The sequence below is a fragment of the Peromyscus californicus genome, unplaced genomic scaffold (assembly GCF_007827085.1).
Source record: "Peromyscus californicus insignis strain IS unplaced genomic scaffold, ASM782708v3 Scaffold_8__1_contigs__length_139910024, whole genome shotgun sequence".
In the NCBI taxonomy this organism is placed as follows: Eukaryota; Metazoa; Chordata; class Mammalia; order Rodentia; family Cricetidae; genus Peromyscus; species Peromyscus californicus.
Genome location: NW_026294606.1, coordinates 68,465,090 through 68,481,652, shown reverse-complemented (window position 1 = coordinate 68,481,652; position 16,563 = coordinate 68,465,090). Strand labels below are relative to the sequence as shown.

The window sequence follows — 16,563 nt, the reverse complement described above, 5'->3', positions numbered from 1 at the left end:
AAGACATTTGTTCAGCCGGGCGGTGGTGGCGCACGCCTTTAATCCCAGCACTCGGGAGGCAGAGGCGGGCGGATCTCTGTGAGTTCGAGGCCAGCCTGGGCTACCAAGTGAGTTCCAGGAAAGGCGCAAAGCTACACAGAGAAACCCTGTCTCGAAAAACCAAAAAAAAAAAAAAAAAAAAAAAAGACATTTGTTCATATCCTTCTTAAGGTCCTTGAACATATTCATAACTTATATTTTAAAGTCCTTGTTCTATGCTACGCTAAATTGCATGTTTCAGGGTCTACTGCAGTAGGTTACTGGCTCCTGGAGAAGACACATTATCTTGGCTGTTCATGTTTGTGTTTTTGCTGGGAACTAGGCATGCTTGAGGTGTTTCTTTGCATAGATATCTGGTCTTGTCTTTGTTGGCTGGGTGTTTCATTCTTTGGTGCATTTGCCCACTATGGATCCTCGGCAAGTATGGTAGCAGTGAGGCCACAGTAGAGAGTGTCAGCAGTTGGAAGGAAGTCTGAGAGGGGCAGTAGTGAAAGAGCCAGGCCACTGGGGTTTGCACTAAGAGGCAGAAGGAATGGAGGTGATGTGGGAGGAGGGCTTCCTATAGCAGGCTGCACAGAGGTGATGTGAAAGGAAGGGGCTCCTACAGGCAGGAGGCATGCAGCAGGGCTAAGAGTGAGTCCGAGAGCTCAGAATGGAGGCCAGGAAGGATAGTGAAAATTGCTATCTGCATCTCAGCACAGTGTAGCCACTGGGTTTCCTAGTTACCAGCTTCTTAACTAGACCTTGTTTGATCTAGGAGAACCTGAATAGGTTGGTTGAATCTAGGCCAGAATCGGAAGACAGTAGTTTCCTTAAGGAGTTAAAAAAAAAAAAAAATCAAAAGAGTAACTTTTACCCAAAATTACATTTATATAGTCATAATTTTGGAGGGGGCATTTGCTGCTATGGTCCATGTGTAAAGGTCAGAGGACAGCTTCTTCTACCATGTGGGACTTGAGGCTTGAACTCTGGTCATCTGGCTTAGTGGCAAGCCATTTTACCTGCTGAGCCATCTCAGTGGCCCACATTTAAGATGTAGAATTGAAAAAAAAAATCATTATCATATTGTTTAATTCTTTTTTTAAATTTTATTTTATAATTTAATTTAGTTTTACATATCAGCCACAGATTCCTTTGTTCTCCCCCTCCCTCCCGCCCCCCCTCCCCTCCGCCTTCCCCCTAGCCCACCCCCCATTCCCATCTCCTTCATGGTAAAGACTCCCCTGGGGATTGAGTTCAACTTGGTATATTCAGTCCAGGCAGGGCCAGTCCCCTCCTCCCAGGCTGAGCCAAGTGTCCCTGCATAAGCCCCAGGTTCCAAACAGTCAGCACATGCACTGAGGACAGGACCCAGTCCCACTGCCTGGAGGCCTCCCAAACAGATCAAGCTGCTAATCAACTGTCTCACTTATCCAGAGGGCCTGATCCAGTTGGGGGCCCCTCAGCCATTGGTTCATAGTTCATGTGTTTCCATTCGTTTGGCTATTTGTCCCTGTGCTTTTTCCAAATTAATTCTTAAAGATGTACTAGATTGTGACAAATGGAAAAGTTTCACAGTTGTGCAAAATGGTACAAGAATACAGATGACTTTTTAGACAGATATGAACATTCAAGTGACTGTGGTGTTCACAGTTGATTAAAGGGTAGACACTGAAAGTGCGGTAGAGGCACCATGTCAGTCTGAATGGTTTTATATTTTTAAATACTATTCTTAAAATACTATTCACGGGCTGGAGAGATGGCTCAGCGGTTAAGAGCACTGACTGTTCTTCCAGAGGTCCTGAGTTCAATTCCCAGCAACCACATGATGGCTCACAACCATCTATAATGGGATCTGATGCCCTCATCTGGCCTTCAGGAATACATGCAGGCAGAACACTGTATACAAAATAAATAAATAAATCTTTTAAAAAAAAACCAAAAACCTCTTATTCTTAAAAAAAAAAAAAAAATACTATTCACAAGCTTCAAATCACCCAGGGAGGCTGAGGCAGAAGGGTGAGTATTGTTATGTTGTCCTGGGTGGCATACCAGACCTTTTCTCAGAAAGAAAATATGTATGCATGCATGCATGCACACACACACACACACTTCAAATGGTGAGAAGAGACTTTGCTACTCCAATAACAACTTGGAAATCCTTTTTGCTCTTAAGTAGTTGTCAGTATCCACACTTCATTTCTTTGAAAGCTAAGAAACTATTGAAAGTCTTGGCTTGCTATGTTTCTTCTGGTTTCAGGGATTCATTTGCGATAATACAAGAGATGAGAACTGCCCTTCCTAGGTCAGCCTACACAGAATCTTGCTGTGTCGTAAGTTTTACAGTGCCATCACAGCAGTCAGCAGGACTCTATAAATTACTACATGCCACTTTATGTATAGAGCTGAACGTTGATCTACCTGGGGTCTGTTCTTGGGGAGTTCCTTTTAAAAATGAAGCAATCCAGAAAAAATTCCTAATTGCAAAGTCTAATTTTAGAATTGCACCTTGGTGAGGCAGGGTCTAGCTTATTTCTGCCATCCTGCTGTCTCCAGCTAGCTGGCCCCTGAGCCGCTGGATGGCTGTCTCCACCTCCCATCTCTCCTTAGGAAAGGTGGGATGATTATAGATGCTGCTTTTGAATGTGGGTTTCATAGCAGGCTTTCTCCCTCTGAGCCACTAGAGAGATGAGTAATGCCATCTCACTTTGAGTTTAAAATTCACTCTTGTAATTTTTCAAAACATCTTTGAAAATATGAAAGCCTTCCTGAACTATAATATGAATTTTGATACAAAGTAATATTTCTTATTATTCAGTAATCCATGCCAGTGGTTGTTTGTTGTCAAAGTTGGATATTAAATTGGGCACTTTACGTTTATTTCGGCTTATAACTTAAGAAAATGGATATTGTTCTTTTTATTAAATGTGTTTGTGCTCTTTCTCACACTCTCACATGTGTGTACATGCATGCATGCATGCATGCACCTGTGTCAAAGCATGTGTGTGTAGGTCAGAGGACAACTTGTGGTAGTTAGCTCTTTCCCTCCATCATGTAGGTCCTGGGGATCAAAATCAAGTTCGCAGGCTTCACAGCAGGTGTCTTTACCCACTGAACTATCTGATCAGCTGTGGTACAGTTTCCTGACTGATATTCAGTAACTAACTTTTGAAGAAGTAGCTTGGGGATAACTAAAGCAGTTACGTCTTCAAATCACGTGGGGGTATGCTAAGAGTTTGGCAGAAGCTAACCCTTCCAATTCTTAGGATTACTGAAGTCACTGTAGAGAGCAGGTGGGGAAACCTCTAGGGAATTTGTGGTCTTCTTGCCCTTTGATGCCTCTTTCCTTGTATTTCTCTGGAAAAACCATTATCTTCCAAATCTGTGTCCTTCATTTCTCCAAACAGTAAATGCAAAAGTGTTATGTGTGTTTATTGAGTTGAGAGGCTACATTGCCAACACCCTGTCTTTTTTTTTCTTACAGAATTTACCATCTACTGTTGTAGCTCATGTTCTGAATCCTCAACCTGGAGAGAAGATTCTAGATTTGTGTGCAGCACCTGGGGGCAAAACTACACATATTGCAGCATTGATGCAGGACCAGGTGAGAATGTCTTCATGGCAGGCTCCTCTCAGATAGTTACCATGGCCACTGAAAGTAACCTAGGTAACAAGGGTGTTTAAATGAAAGACTCTTCAGCTATGCCATTTACTACATTCAGTTCAGTTGACAGTTACTTGTGAGGCCAATCTCGAGATAGTCCCAGTTTGCTAATACAATTATAGACTTGTTCTCTTATAGACTTTTTAGCTGAAATATTTAAGAGATCTTTTCTTGCTCTTAATTTTGAGATTTTTATACTTAGATGAACTACTAAGACATAAACTTCCATTAAAAATTAATTTGAGAGAATATTATCAGTGTTGACATCGTATGTATGGTCTGTATGCACACATACTCTGTATCAATAAACAGATGCACATACATGTGAATGTTCAGTTGTGTATCTACAAAAGAATATAGTCCTGATAGTGTTTCCTTATCACAAATGTGAGTAAGTCTGATCCTGGATAACTTTCATCCAAATTTTACTGCATTTTTCTCTATATATGTGTATGTGTTCCAAAGAGCTTTCTTTTTATTATGGGTTGGTTTTTTCTGTGTTCAAAACTCATTAATGTTGTTCTCATTTTTTTCTTCAATTGAAGAAATACAGCCATTTGTTGCTGTCTTTTTTGTTTCAGGCTTTACAAAACTAAATGCTTGCTAAAATGTAACATGCAGAGAATGGGGCAGTGCAGTGAGATTGAATCCAAGGAGTGTGGATACTTTTGACAATGTTTGTGTGCTAATGGGGATATTCAAGTGAGAAGTTGAATACATCAGGGAGAGAGAATAATGACTGAAATAACATCTGAATAGGAGACATGGACTAGAATTTGACATGCAGGTGATGTTAAGTGGTATCATGAAACAGTTAACTCTACAAACAAGAAGGAAAGTCCCACACACGAGTGTAAGTGCTGGTGAAATGGAACACATTCTCGCACTCGCTTCAGTTTTCTCAATGAAATAGGAAGAAGAGTGACCAGATGCGAAGAGGATGGGGAGAAAGTAAGAATTTTGAGGTGTGAAATAATCAGGCTAGGAAACTGAGTGCAAAATGAGATGGGGGCACATCCACTTTTTACTAAGGGGTCATGATGTAGTGGTCAGAACTTTATGGTGAGGTTAGTTGATGTGATTTCATGCTCTTTAGCTGTGTCGGGGTGGGTGAGAAATTGACAAAGAACTGATTTAACCATGGCAGAGATTATAAATCTGCAGCAGAGAAGCATGGTATGTATATAGTTAGGCATGTGTAGAAGGGAATGACTGATGTGGTACAGGATCTAAGATAGTTGAGGGTGTAGCCTGTACATGGAGCACTTTGGGAGGCCAAGGCGTGATGATAGCTGGTAGTAAGTCAAGGGTTAATTTATGGAGTATTTAATGTACATACTTTTTCAGTTTACTTAGAACTTGGATGTGATTATCAATATACTTTAAAAATGTGATGATCTGCCTATAATTTGTGATATATTGGTTGTATTTGTTAAAAGCAGTTTGCTTGGTTGTGGGTCTAATGCTGGGGATTGAAACCAGGGCCTTTGTACAAGCCAGGCAAGTACATTTAAGAAGCTGTACTCGCTAGACATTATATCTTCTCTAGTAAAATAAATCTTTCCAAAGAGAGAGAATATTTATAAATGAATCCATTTGCAATGATTTTATGATTCTGCTTAAAAATACAGTGCCCTGGTGGCGTTAAATATTTGTTGAGCTGAGGCAGTTTAGGGGATTGGGCTAGTCTGAAGGGTCTAGTCATGTACCTGGTCAGCTGCAGATAAACTGGTGCTTCTGGTAATGTGGGATGAGCTCATTTGCTTGGTTTTTATGGTTTTTACTCAGCAAGCAACCTCTACTGAAAAAGCTAAGACGCCCTGCCTCTCTGGTCCATGTGTTTCTCTCCCCTGCTAATATCTGAGGACCTGCCAAGCAAAGGGCAGTAGTTGAGGCTGTTGTCAATTGTCCAAACACTTTTATGTATCTTCTTATATCCCATCCACCATCTTGCTGTCAGCCAAAAATAGCGATATGGCCTAGTTCTAGAGTGGAAGGTTGTTGAATACTTCAAGTTTGCTGGAGCTTTTAATTTTTTTGTTATTAGTTAAGCAAGCATATACATGCAGCTTCTAGACTTGTGCATTTGTAAACATGGCCAGGAAAGTTTTTCTTTCTCTGTAGTGTAGTTGAGCCTTATTGGGCTTTTTTTTTTTTTTCCTCCTACTTTTCCTGTTCAGGTCACCTTAAATGCCAAGGTTTTCCTATGCAGCCTGTTTGTCAAGGTATTGGATTTTTTATTTTTAAGCCCTGATGATGATGAAATGTGACCAGAAAATTTCTGTATTATAGTATTGATGCATGAGACATGTAAGGGTGATATATGTATATTTTAAAGACAAGAAAATATACAGAAGAGTTGATCCACCATGTACTGTCACTTAATAGTGTGTTTCAAAATCTCACCCAGATGACTCAGTATGTTCTTAAAACTGTGACTATATGACTTTGACTTAAGTGTGATTGGTTAATATATCTTAAGTTAGTTTCATTATGACATTTCCATACATATTGGTCATTATACTTTGTTTTTCTTCATCTCCTTTATCCCTTGCTCTTCCCATCCATCTCTCATGCTGTCCCCTTTCCTCCCCACAAATCATCTTTGCTTCTGCTTACATGTCACATAAATCCCATTACTCTTTTTTCCTGCCTCCCACTTCCTTTAAAATTGCTTTGTCTGTTCTTGTGGTCCCCTTCTACTTTCATGATGAACACAGACACACACATGCACAAAGTCTGAATATGGGAGAAACTATGTAATACTTGTATTTTTTTAATCTGGCTTGTTTTGCTTAACATAATGATATCTTCTTCCATCCATTTTCTTGCAAATGTCATTCAATTTCCTTTGCATGTATTTTCTTGAGGATTTCTGTCTGTGTTTATCAGAGAAATTGGTCTGTAGTTTTCTTTGTCATGCTCTTACCTGATATTAGCACAATGACAATCAATACTGGCTTCAAGAATGAGTTTAACAGTGGAAGAGTTTGAGTAACCTTGATTTTAGCTCTTTTAAAAGTTTGGTAGAATTTAGTATGAAGCTTTCTAGTTCTGGGTTTTTCTTTGTTAGGAGTCTTCTTTTCACTGCTTCAATCTCACTGGTTGCTATGGATCTGCTTAAGTTCTTGAATTAATTTTAGTAGATCATATGTGCTTAGGAATTTACCCATTTATTCTAGATTTGCTAGTCTTTGGAACATAAGTTTTCACAGTATTCTTTAGTGAGCTTCTGTATTTCATTGCCATCTGATATAACATCCTTTTTTTTTATCTTTAAGTTTATTAATTGAGTCTTGTTCTTTTGGAAGGACTTGTATGGGTAGAAGTATATTAATCTTGTTCATCTTTTCAAACAACATTTGGTTGAGTTTATGTTTTATTCTTTTAGACTCCATTTGATTAATTTCTGCCCTTTGTTATTTCTTGCCTTTGTGCTGAACTCATTCTTACATTCCTGAGACTTCAAGCAGCATCATGAAGTTATGTAGTTGAGAACTCTGATCTTTTTTAAATGTAAGTGCTCATAGCAAAAACCAACCAAAAATGTTCCTCTTCAGAGTTCTCTTAGCTATGTCCTAAATGTTCTGATATGTTTTCCTTTCATTTTAATTTTTTTCTTATTAAAAAAAATTCCTTCTTGATTTTTTTTCAACGGTCTACTGGTCACTTGTAACATGAATATTAAGTGGCCTTATTAATAAAAAACTCAGTGCCAGCTATTGGGGTAAATTCTGAAAGATCAAAGAAGCAGAACAAGCCACAGGTAACCTCACCTTGCCAACTTCTCAGCTGATCCTGTTTCCATGAATCTTCAGACAGAAAGCTTCTGAGTCCTTATCCGAGTCGGTCTCCCCTGAACTGCTGCTAAAAGCCTAACAACTTAAAAGGCTCTAGTTCCTGGTCCTCACGCCTTATATACCTTCCTGCTTCCTGCCATCACTTCCTGGGATCAAAGGCATGTGTCTTTCCCAAGCAAGAAATGAAATCTCAAGTGCTGAGATTAAAGGTGTGTGTCACCATGCCTGGCTGTTTCCAGTGTGACCTTGAACTCACAGAGATCCACCTGGCTCTGCCTCCCGAATGCTGGGATTAAAGGCATGTGCCACCATAGCCCAGCTATTTTAAATTATTTTAAATATCAGTTTCTTGATAAATTTTTCTTTCATGTTCCTTTTTCTTCCATAACACCTTTTCCTTCATTTTGGTGACTTTCCTATATGTCTTGCGTCGAATTAATCTGCCTGCTTGTCTCCTCTTTGATTCATCAGTCATTTTGCAAGCAAACTTCTGAAGCTGTCCTCCTGCATCCTCTAGTCACCATCTTTGAATGTACTAGTTAAGGAGTTAGGGTGTTTCCCAAGCCCCATTGCCTGGCTTTGCATGTTTCTTGCGTATCTGTGATATGATTTGTTTATTGGATGGTCTGGACAGCTCTGCTTTTCTTTGGGGATCTTATTGAACAGCCTCCTAGTGAAGGCTTCTTTTCCACTACTGCCCAGAGAAGAAAATGATGCCTTGCTGGAAGAGCAACAATGTCAAACCATGTAAGATATAGAAATACCCTTAAAAATCTATTGGAGCCATTGATATTTATGTTATCAATGATCATGAAAGAGAAAAATGGTAAAACTTACACAGAATGACAGAACATGCTACACAGTTAAAAAGTACTCAGCGTGAGTGCAGAAGTAGTGAGAAAACAGAGAACTATGAAATTAAAAAGTACTGATGGGAGTGTGGGATAATCAGTGAGGTCGAAGGGTGGGAGAGGAAGGGGAAGATGAGGAAGTGAGGTTTAGTGAGTGGAAGGAAGTGAGCAGTAGTGGAGAGACACGCTGGGAGAACAAGGAAACAGCACAGGATAGGTGAAACATAAGAAGTAAGATTTCCCATTAATGAGGTGCTTTAATGGCAAAATTAGAGGGAAGCTAAGGAGTAAAAGTGGAAAGCATAAATTTTTATTTTAAAATGGTAAAGAAGAAATGTTAGTGTAAGTACCAGCACTTACTTACAAATCAGGATGTCCTGATATGGTCAATGGGAATGAAAACCAGGCCGGGTTGGAGGGGGTCTCAACAAGACTGAGGCTGAGACAAGTTTATTCCAAGCAATTGGGCTTTTTATACCCCTATCAAAACAGAATACCATGGTGGTTGCCAGGACAGTGGTGGTTGTAATTGATACAGGGCATATAAGAATAATGTCTAAGACTTAATTGTCAAACTTCTGTATGTGCCAGTAACTTCTGAGGGAAACAGAGACACAAGTGACCTGCATGCTTCACTGCCTGTGGGGGTGCCTCAGTTTCTCAGGAACTGAAAGGCACACAGTGCCCCAGGAGCCATGGACTCTACCCTGAAAAATTTGTGATGCACGCCTCTTAGGGCAGCTAGCCCAGGCCCACTCCATGATTCCCTCATGCTAGAAAGAAAACAATTGGAGGAGAACAGGAGACAAAAAAGAATAAAACACAACAAAATAGGTTTTTCTAGTAATAAAAAATGCATTTAAAATGTGAAATAAATTCATGAAGGGCTATAAAAAACATGAAATGTTCTAAAATGCAATGAAGTGAAAATACTGCTAAAAAGTGCTAAGAAGAAAAAAAGGAAGCAGAGGGGACAAAAGAAAAAAAGAGAAATTGTTGGAGTAGTTTCTGGGGTCCTTGAGACAGAGACTAAGGGCAGTGAGTGGATCAGATGAGTTTGTGGCCTCTTGTCTTTCCCCTGGTTTATTCTGCTGTTGAACCTGTATTGGCTCCTGATTCCCACCAAGCTCTCTTGACTTTAGTAGCTTCCCTTTGCACACCAGGTACCTCAGGTGGCCACCTAGCTTTGCAGTCACATGTGGGTATGTTCACTCTGCTGAAAAGCTCTGGATTTTATCTTTTGCTATTCTAGCTGAGGGGTGTCTCCCAAGCACACTGGGACTATGGAAAAGAACCACAGCTCTCAGATCTGTACAGGAGGAGGACCTGTCTTCATAGTTTCAAAACCTCCTGAGTCATAATCATCTGCACTCCAGAGTTCTTAAGGATCTATAACACTGAAGGTGCTAGGTGGCTCTTGAGGTCCAGCCACCTCTGACCTCAGGCTCTGTCCACCAGGCACTACTGCTATTCCCACTCACTGGGATAATGCCTGCCTGAGGAGGTTCTGGTGCAAGACTCCTGCAGCCTGCACTTTGCAGACTGTCAGCCCCTGCCCTCCTGCTCTGCCCAGCCAGCCCCCAGGCCTGTAGCAGATTACATTTAAATTCCCTGACATATAGTCATTGCCTGCTCTCTGGGCTCAGGGTAGCTCATTTTAAATAATAGCATCCTTCTTGAGATAGCACCCAGGGAGTCCTAGGGAGTGACAACTGGGAGTCCCCTCTACTGCTGACCACCAGAGGCACTGCCTCAGCAAAACCTGCTCTAGGCTTTGTCCTAAAAGTAGGACTGCCAGTCTTTCTTCACCAGGGTCACCTGGGGATCATGCTGCTGGGCTGTGTTCCTGTCACTGCCTTTGTGGCTCTGACCTTCTTCCTCATCCCTCTTTGGAGAGGAGTCTTTCCTTTACTGGCTTTCTTATGGTTTCTATGGCTGTGGAGAGACACCATGACCACAGCAACTCTCATAAAGGAAAACATTGAATTGAGGCTGGCTTACAGTTCAGAGATTTAGTCCATTATCCTGGAGAGAAGCATGGCAGTATGCAGGCAGACATGGTGCTGGAGAGGAGCTGAGATCTGGATCTGTAGACAGCAGGAAGAGAAAGTAAGCCCCTGGGCCTGGTGTGAGCTCCTTAAACTTCAAAACCCACCTCCAATGACACACTTCCTCCAATAAGGCCAAACCTATTGCAGCAAGGCCACATGCCCTGATCCTTTCAAATACCACTCCCTGTGAGCCTATGGGGGACATTTTTATTCAAACCACCATACTGGCTCACACTTGAGAGCTTCTCAGTTGCCACCTGATCCTGGTGTCCTATACGAGTGTTTGAACTTTGTGCCTTTTCAAAGCATTGTTGCTGTGGTATACAAAAGTTTGGGCCAATGATATTCTCATTTTGGTTACCGTAGTTCAAAGAATTTTGTGACACTTGAAAATATTAAGACGAGGATCAACTTTACAGATACTCATTTGTATGTAATCCCTTGAAGCTAGATGTTTCATATTTGGAAGCTCACTTTTCCCAAGGTAAGCAGTCACTCAAGATTGGTGGTTTATGTTTACCTTCAAGAGTGTTTCTAAGCTTCTTGAAAATAAGCAAACATTTTTTTTCAGTTTGATTTCTGTAGATTAAAGATAGGCTAGGTGTGGCTGGGCGGTGGTGACGCACGCCTTTAATCCCAGCACTGGGAGGCAGAGGCAGGCGGATTTCTGTGAGTTCAAGGCCAGCCTGGTCTACTGAGGGAGATCCAGGAAAGGCGCAAAGCTACACAGAGAAACCCTGTCTCGGAAAAAACCAAAAAAAAAAAAAAAGATAGGCTAGGTGTAAGAACAATTGGCAGGTATGTGTTGTTTGTTTAAAGGAAAGATTAAGTATTTAAGGAATTAATTTTTCAGTGCTCGGAACTGTCTCTGGGACCTGTGCTTGCTAGGAAACCCTCTACCCCTGAGCTAGACCCCTCAGCCAATGTAAATTTGGTGTCCATTTGGTAAAAGATTTCAGCAGACATGGGAGGAAAGCGGGAGACCACAGTTTTACACTAGTATTTTATATTGCTGATTTTCATAACTGCTTTGGATTTATGCTTTATTTTCATTTTTTAGGGAGAAGTAATAGCACTGGATAAAATATTGAATAAAGTGGAAAAATTAAAGCAGAATGCTTCATTATTAGGACTTCATTCTATCAGGGCGTTTTGCTTTGATGCAACAAAGGCACTTAAACTTGATATGATTGATGGCATAGAAGGTAACCTTGTTTTTCTTGTTCCGTGTATTCTGCTCATAATTGCATGTACTCATTGGATCTTGATACAGTTATGAATGTGGAGTGAGCAGAAAGTAATTAAGATAATGTATTAGTGTTTATGTAATGTTTAATGTAATGTCTGTGTTGATGTTTTAATGTAATAATGTTTAGGTGTCAAGACACTCAAAATTTACTCTTGACAGCTTTGAAATGCAGTATATGTTATTACTAAGTGTAGAATCCTGTTGTGCACTAGGTCGTAAAAACTTACTCTTCCTGTCTAGGTAAACTTAGTAACTTTTCCACAGTATCTCCCTGTCCTTCCCAGCCATTCCTCGATAACTATTGTCTCTCTATCTGCTTTAATATGTTTTGCTTTTTAGCTTCCAGATATAATTGTCTTTTGGCGCCTGGCTTAGTTTCATTTAGCATACTATCCTCTGGATTCTTCCATGCTGTTGCAAGTGGCAGATTTTTTTTCAAAGCTGAGTAATATTCTATTGTGTATATGCACTACATTTTTTTCATAATGTTTCTTGTTGGTAGACTCTTGAGTTGGTTCTGTAGCTGCTTTTATAAAAAGTGTTAAAGTGAGCATGGGAGTGTAGATAACTAACAACAGTTCCCGTCCATACATTCCCACTATCAAGCGTGATTGCTATATCACACAGCTGTTTTATTATTTATTGTTTGAAGAACCATGCCACTTCATTAGTGGTTATATTAATTTATGTTCTTACAACAGTACATGTGTGCCCTTTCTCCTCCATGCTCTCACCAAATTACCTTCTAGTTTTCTTTTGATAAGTACTTCCTCATAAGGGTCAGGTTGTATGTCTTACGGTTTTGATTGCATTCTCCTGAAGGTTAGTTGTAGTGAGCGTCTTTTCCATATACCCACTGACCATATTTTCTTTTGAAGAGCAATTAATGCCAATCTAAATCTTCTCCCTTTGGGTTGTGTATTAGTTGCTATGATAAAACACTGACAAAAGGAAACTAAAGAAAGGTTCCTTTTGCTTCACATTGTGGAGGTGTACCCTGTGTTTCTAACCTCCCGTCATGGTGTACTCTGTGTTAATGAGTGACTTTTCCATCATGGTGTAGTCTGTCTTAATGACTTTTCCATCATGGTGTAGTCTGTCTTAATGACTTTTCCATCATGGTGTAGTCTGTCTTAATGAGTTTTCCATCATGGTGGACTCTGTATTGATGACCTCCCCATCATGGTGCGGAAGGTGTGTGCAGTGTCAAGTGCTTCTCCAGCTGTTGCAGCAAGAGCCTGAGGAACTGGTCACATTACATCATAGGTAGGAGGTAGAGGAATGCTGCTTTCCACTTCTTTGTCCTCCTTTTCCTCCCGGACTTCAGCCCAGGGAGTGATGCTGCCAGGTTTAGGGTGGGTCCCCTCTCCAGTTAAACATCTCTGAAATGCCTCCACAGACACACCCTCACTGACACTTCCTGAGGTGTGTTTCTTAGGTGACCTTAAATCCATTGAGGTTACAGTGATGAGCCATTACAGCAATGAATAGTTTTTTGTTTTGTTTGATTTTAGTACGTATAACTGTTTTTTTTTTGTCTGAAATATTGAATCCATTTTATTCCGATAAATAACTGAGTGGTGAAGACTTGAGCCATTTGTTCCCTATTTCCTAAGTGATTTGTAGATGCGCTTGCTTTCTGTGTTGCTGCCTTCTTTTGTAATTAGGTGTGTTTCTAGTGTGCTGTTGAAATCTTCTGCTTATCCATTGTAGGTTTTGGTCACCCAATTTACCAACTTTACTGTAAAGCATATCCATCACAGGCCATTTGAAGCTGATAAGGACTGAATTTTGCATTAAAAGCTCAAGATTTTTTCTTAGTTCTCCATTTTTATTTTGTTTTTATTGCATAATTTGTATATTTCTATATTGTGTATCCCTAAACAAATAATTGTAAGTTACTCTTTTTGGTGGTTTGGATGAGATGTCTCTCACAGTCTCAGGCATTTGAACTTCTTGCTTTACTTTTTATCTTCTTCCTTTTTTCCTTCTGACTATATATTTTCAAATAATTCCTCTTTGGATACACATCATTTTTCTTCTACTCAATGAATTTTCTCTTTGACACTCTTACTTGTCTTTCTGTTTGTTATAGTTTTCAGCTCCATTTGTTGAAGAGTCTGTCTTTGCAATGCACATTTTACACCTTTGCCAGAAGTGAGGTAGCCATAGCTGTGTGGGTTTAAGACTTGTGCTCTGTTCCTTTGGTTGGTGTGGTTCTATGTGCCTTTTGTCCCAGTGTGCCTCTGTTTTTATAGCTTTGTGGTGCGATGTGAAGCTGGTATTAACTAGTATTGGCATTTCTGTTTAGGGTTGCTTTGGCTGTTTGGGTCTTTTGGCTTCTGAATGAATTTTGGGATTGCTTTTTTCTGTGAAGAATGTCATTGGAAGTTTGATGGTTCTGGTATTGAATCTGTGGGAGTCTTTGTAGAATAGAGCCATTTCCACAGTAGTATTCTACCAGTCCATGAACACGGGTGATCATCTTTCCATCTCCTAGTGCTTTCTCCGGGGTTTTAAAGTTAGGAAAAGCTTCTGGTAAGTAGAACATATGTATTCTTACAGTATATTATTATAGAAGTTTGTATTTGCCTTTCTGGTTTTGTTTTGTTTTCCAAGACAGAGTTTCTCTGTGTAACATCCCTAGCTGTCCTCGAACTCACAGAGATCCTCCTGCCTCTGCCTCCCAGCATTAAGCGCACCATCTTAGCTTCATGTTTGTTGCTGTAACCAAGTATCTGACAGTGATACTTTAAAGAAGTAAAGATTTAATTTGGCGTTTCAGTCCATAGTGGCAGGCAGGGCATGATGGATCACAACAGTCCATTGTGGCCACCAGTAACCAGAGCAAAAGGGGATAACATCTAGGGCAAAATACTGTCCCCAGGACCATTCCCCCAGTGTCCTCCAGCTAGTCCTCCCTCTTGTCTTCTACTGCCTCCCAACATTAGGAATTAATCAGTGTCTTAGATTAGGGCCCCTGTGATTGGATCATCTATGGAAATAGCATCACAACATACCCCAAGGTGTATGTAAAGTTACTAATGTCTCAGGTATTTCTCAAACCAGTCAAACTGGCAAGAAAGAACAGCCATCACAGTTTATTAGGAACGGTGAGATTAGGCATTGCCATCACCCTCATCAAATTACAGGTATGTAGTGCCCTATAAAGTGTGAGTCAGTTCTGAATTACAGCCTGTAACAGGTTTTCAAAGTGCTGGGCCCTGCAAATACGGAGCTTCAGGAACATATTCAGAACAAACTTATAGTTTGCGTGGACGTTCTTTGTGGAATTGCAGGTTTCTTAGTTTTTAGGCAATTGTTGAGAGTTGTATTTCAGGTGAATTATTATGGCCACAGAATAAAAAAAATGTACAAAGTATTTCAATAGCTAATTTAGTATAAATTTAAATCAGTGAGAGACCACTTATATGAAAATAAGCAGTAGGAAGAACATGGTGAATGGATACTTGCAGGCTGTAAAGCAGAAGGGAAACTGTGGAGACCTAGACCTGCCAGCTGCTGGAGGGAGCACTGCTTAACTGCTGCAGGAGTCTCCACACAAGCAGGGACTACCTGCACCTGAGATGTCATCACCTGGAGAGGGCTCTGGCTACTCCAGACTGTTAGAGGAAAGGGTGGAACTTATGGTGCCAAAGTAAAAAGGACTGTGAAGGTTTTGACAAGAAAATAGAGGATGAGGAGAAACTCTGTTCTCCATACCTGTTGTCTTTCCTTTCCCCACCCCATCACATCACTCCTGGACCTCCTGTTAGTGGCTCTTGCAGCCAGCAGGCAAGTATGGTAGTCATTTGCATCATTTTAAGATGACTTCACACTGGGAACCACTTGAAGGAATGAAAGCAAAATTTTAATAGTTGACATTTATGTATTTTAGTTAAAAAACTAAAGCTATGAAAATAGATTGTGGAAAATATTCATAGAATATTATGGGAAAGATTCCTATCTTCTATATATAAGAGATGTTCTGTTCAGTAAGAAAAGGCAATGATTTCAGTAGGGAAAAGCTATACAAAGGATGTAATTATTTAAAGGAAAAATACAATTGGTCAATAAAAAGGTGTTTTGATGAGGATTTGGGGAAAGCGGGTACCCACACTCATGATAATGACAGTATGCACTGGTATAATTTGTGTGTGTGTGTGCAAGGGGGGGGGGATTATCAGTATCTATCAGAAAATAAAGATTTATTTGCAAAGTATTTTTTCCAAGACAGTAGAAGAAACAGAAAAAAAAAGATTCTAGAATAAAGTGGGTTACATTGATAATTGCTTGTGTCCTTACAGCCTTCTAACCAGATAAAAACAGAAGATAATTCTGTGTTTAAATAAAAGTGTTCAGTAACAATGCCAAGCTTGAAGGTAAAGAACACAAGTTTCATAACTTTCTCCAGGAACACCAAATACATCAGAAATTATTCATGAACACACAAGGGAAACCTGATGGACTGTTAACTCCAGGGGGCTAATGGATCATAGTAGACAGTAGCCATACACATTGCCATAAAAGCAGGAGAATAAACAACAGCAGCCAGACCAGCATGCTTGACCAGAGCCAGGCAGGCTCTGACTTTTCGAGAGCTGCCTGCAGGGGGCGTTACCAAGGAAACAACTTCCGCTGTGACTGATGACTGGAAGTGGTACTAGCTGCTGACTCTGGGGCATTATGGCTTCTAATACTGGAAGTTGAAGTTCTTCATTTGATTTGGTGTGGTTTGTGTTATACTAAGAAAACTCTCGTCTACAACAGCTGCATTTTAATGTTCTTACAAAGTCAAATCTATATGAAATAGAAGTAATTCTTAGCTTAGCCAAGGACTTGCTTAAAGGGAAAAAGGATTTTTCTTTCTTTAATATCTTGGATTATGATGTAAATTTCTCATTGTTGCTTCTATCTCAAGAGTATTCTA

General features: G+C 40.2%; 1 protein-coding gene across 5 annotated transcripts in view; it reads left to right on the top strand.

The window, feature by feature from the left end:
- Nsun6 (NOP2/Sun RNA methyltransferase 6) overlaps positions 1 to 16,563 on the top strand; it is a 59,676-nt gene that overhangs the window by 31,903 nt on the left and 11,210 nt on the right. For 3 of the 5 annotated variants that reach the window (XM_052729673.1, XM_052729676.1, XM_052729671.1), the window contains 3 exons: positions 3,503 to 3,622; positions 5,863 to 5,907; positions 11,445 to 11,589. In XM_052729673.1, coding sequence (XP_052585633.1) covers positions 3,503 to 3,622; positions 5,863 to 5,907; positions 11,445 to 11,589 — 310 coding nt within the window. The remainder of the gene's footprint in view (positions 1 to 3,502; positions 3,623 to 5,862; positions 5,908 to 11,444; positions 11,590 to 16,563) is intronic. The other 2 variants (XM_052729672.1, XM_052729674.1) reach the window with 1 other exon arrangement.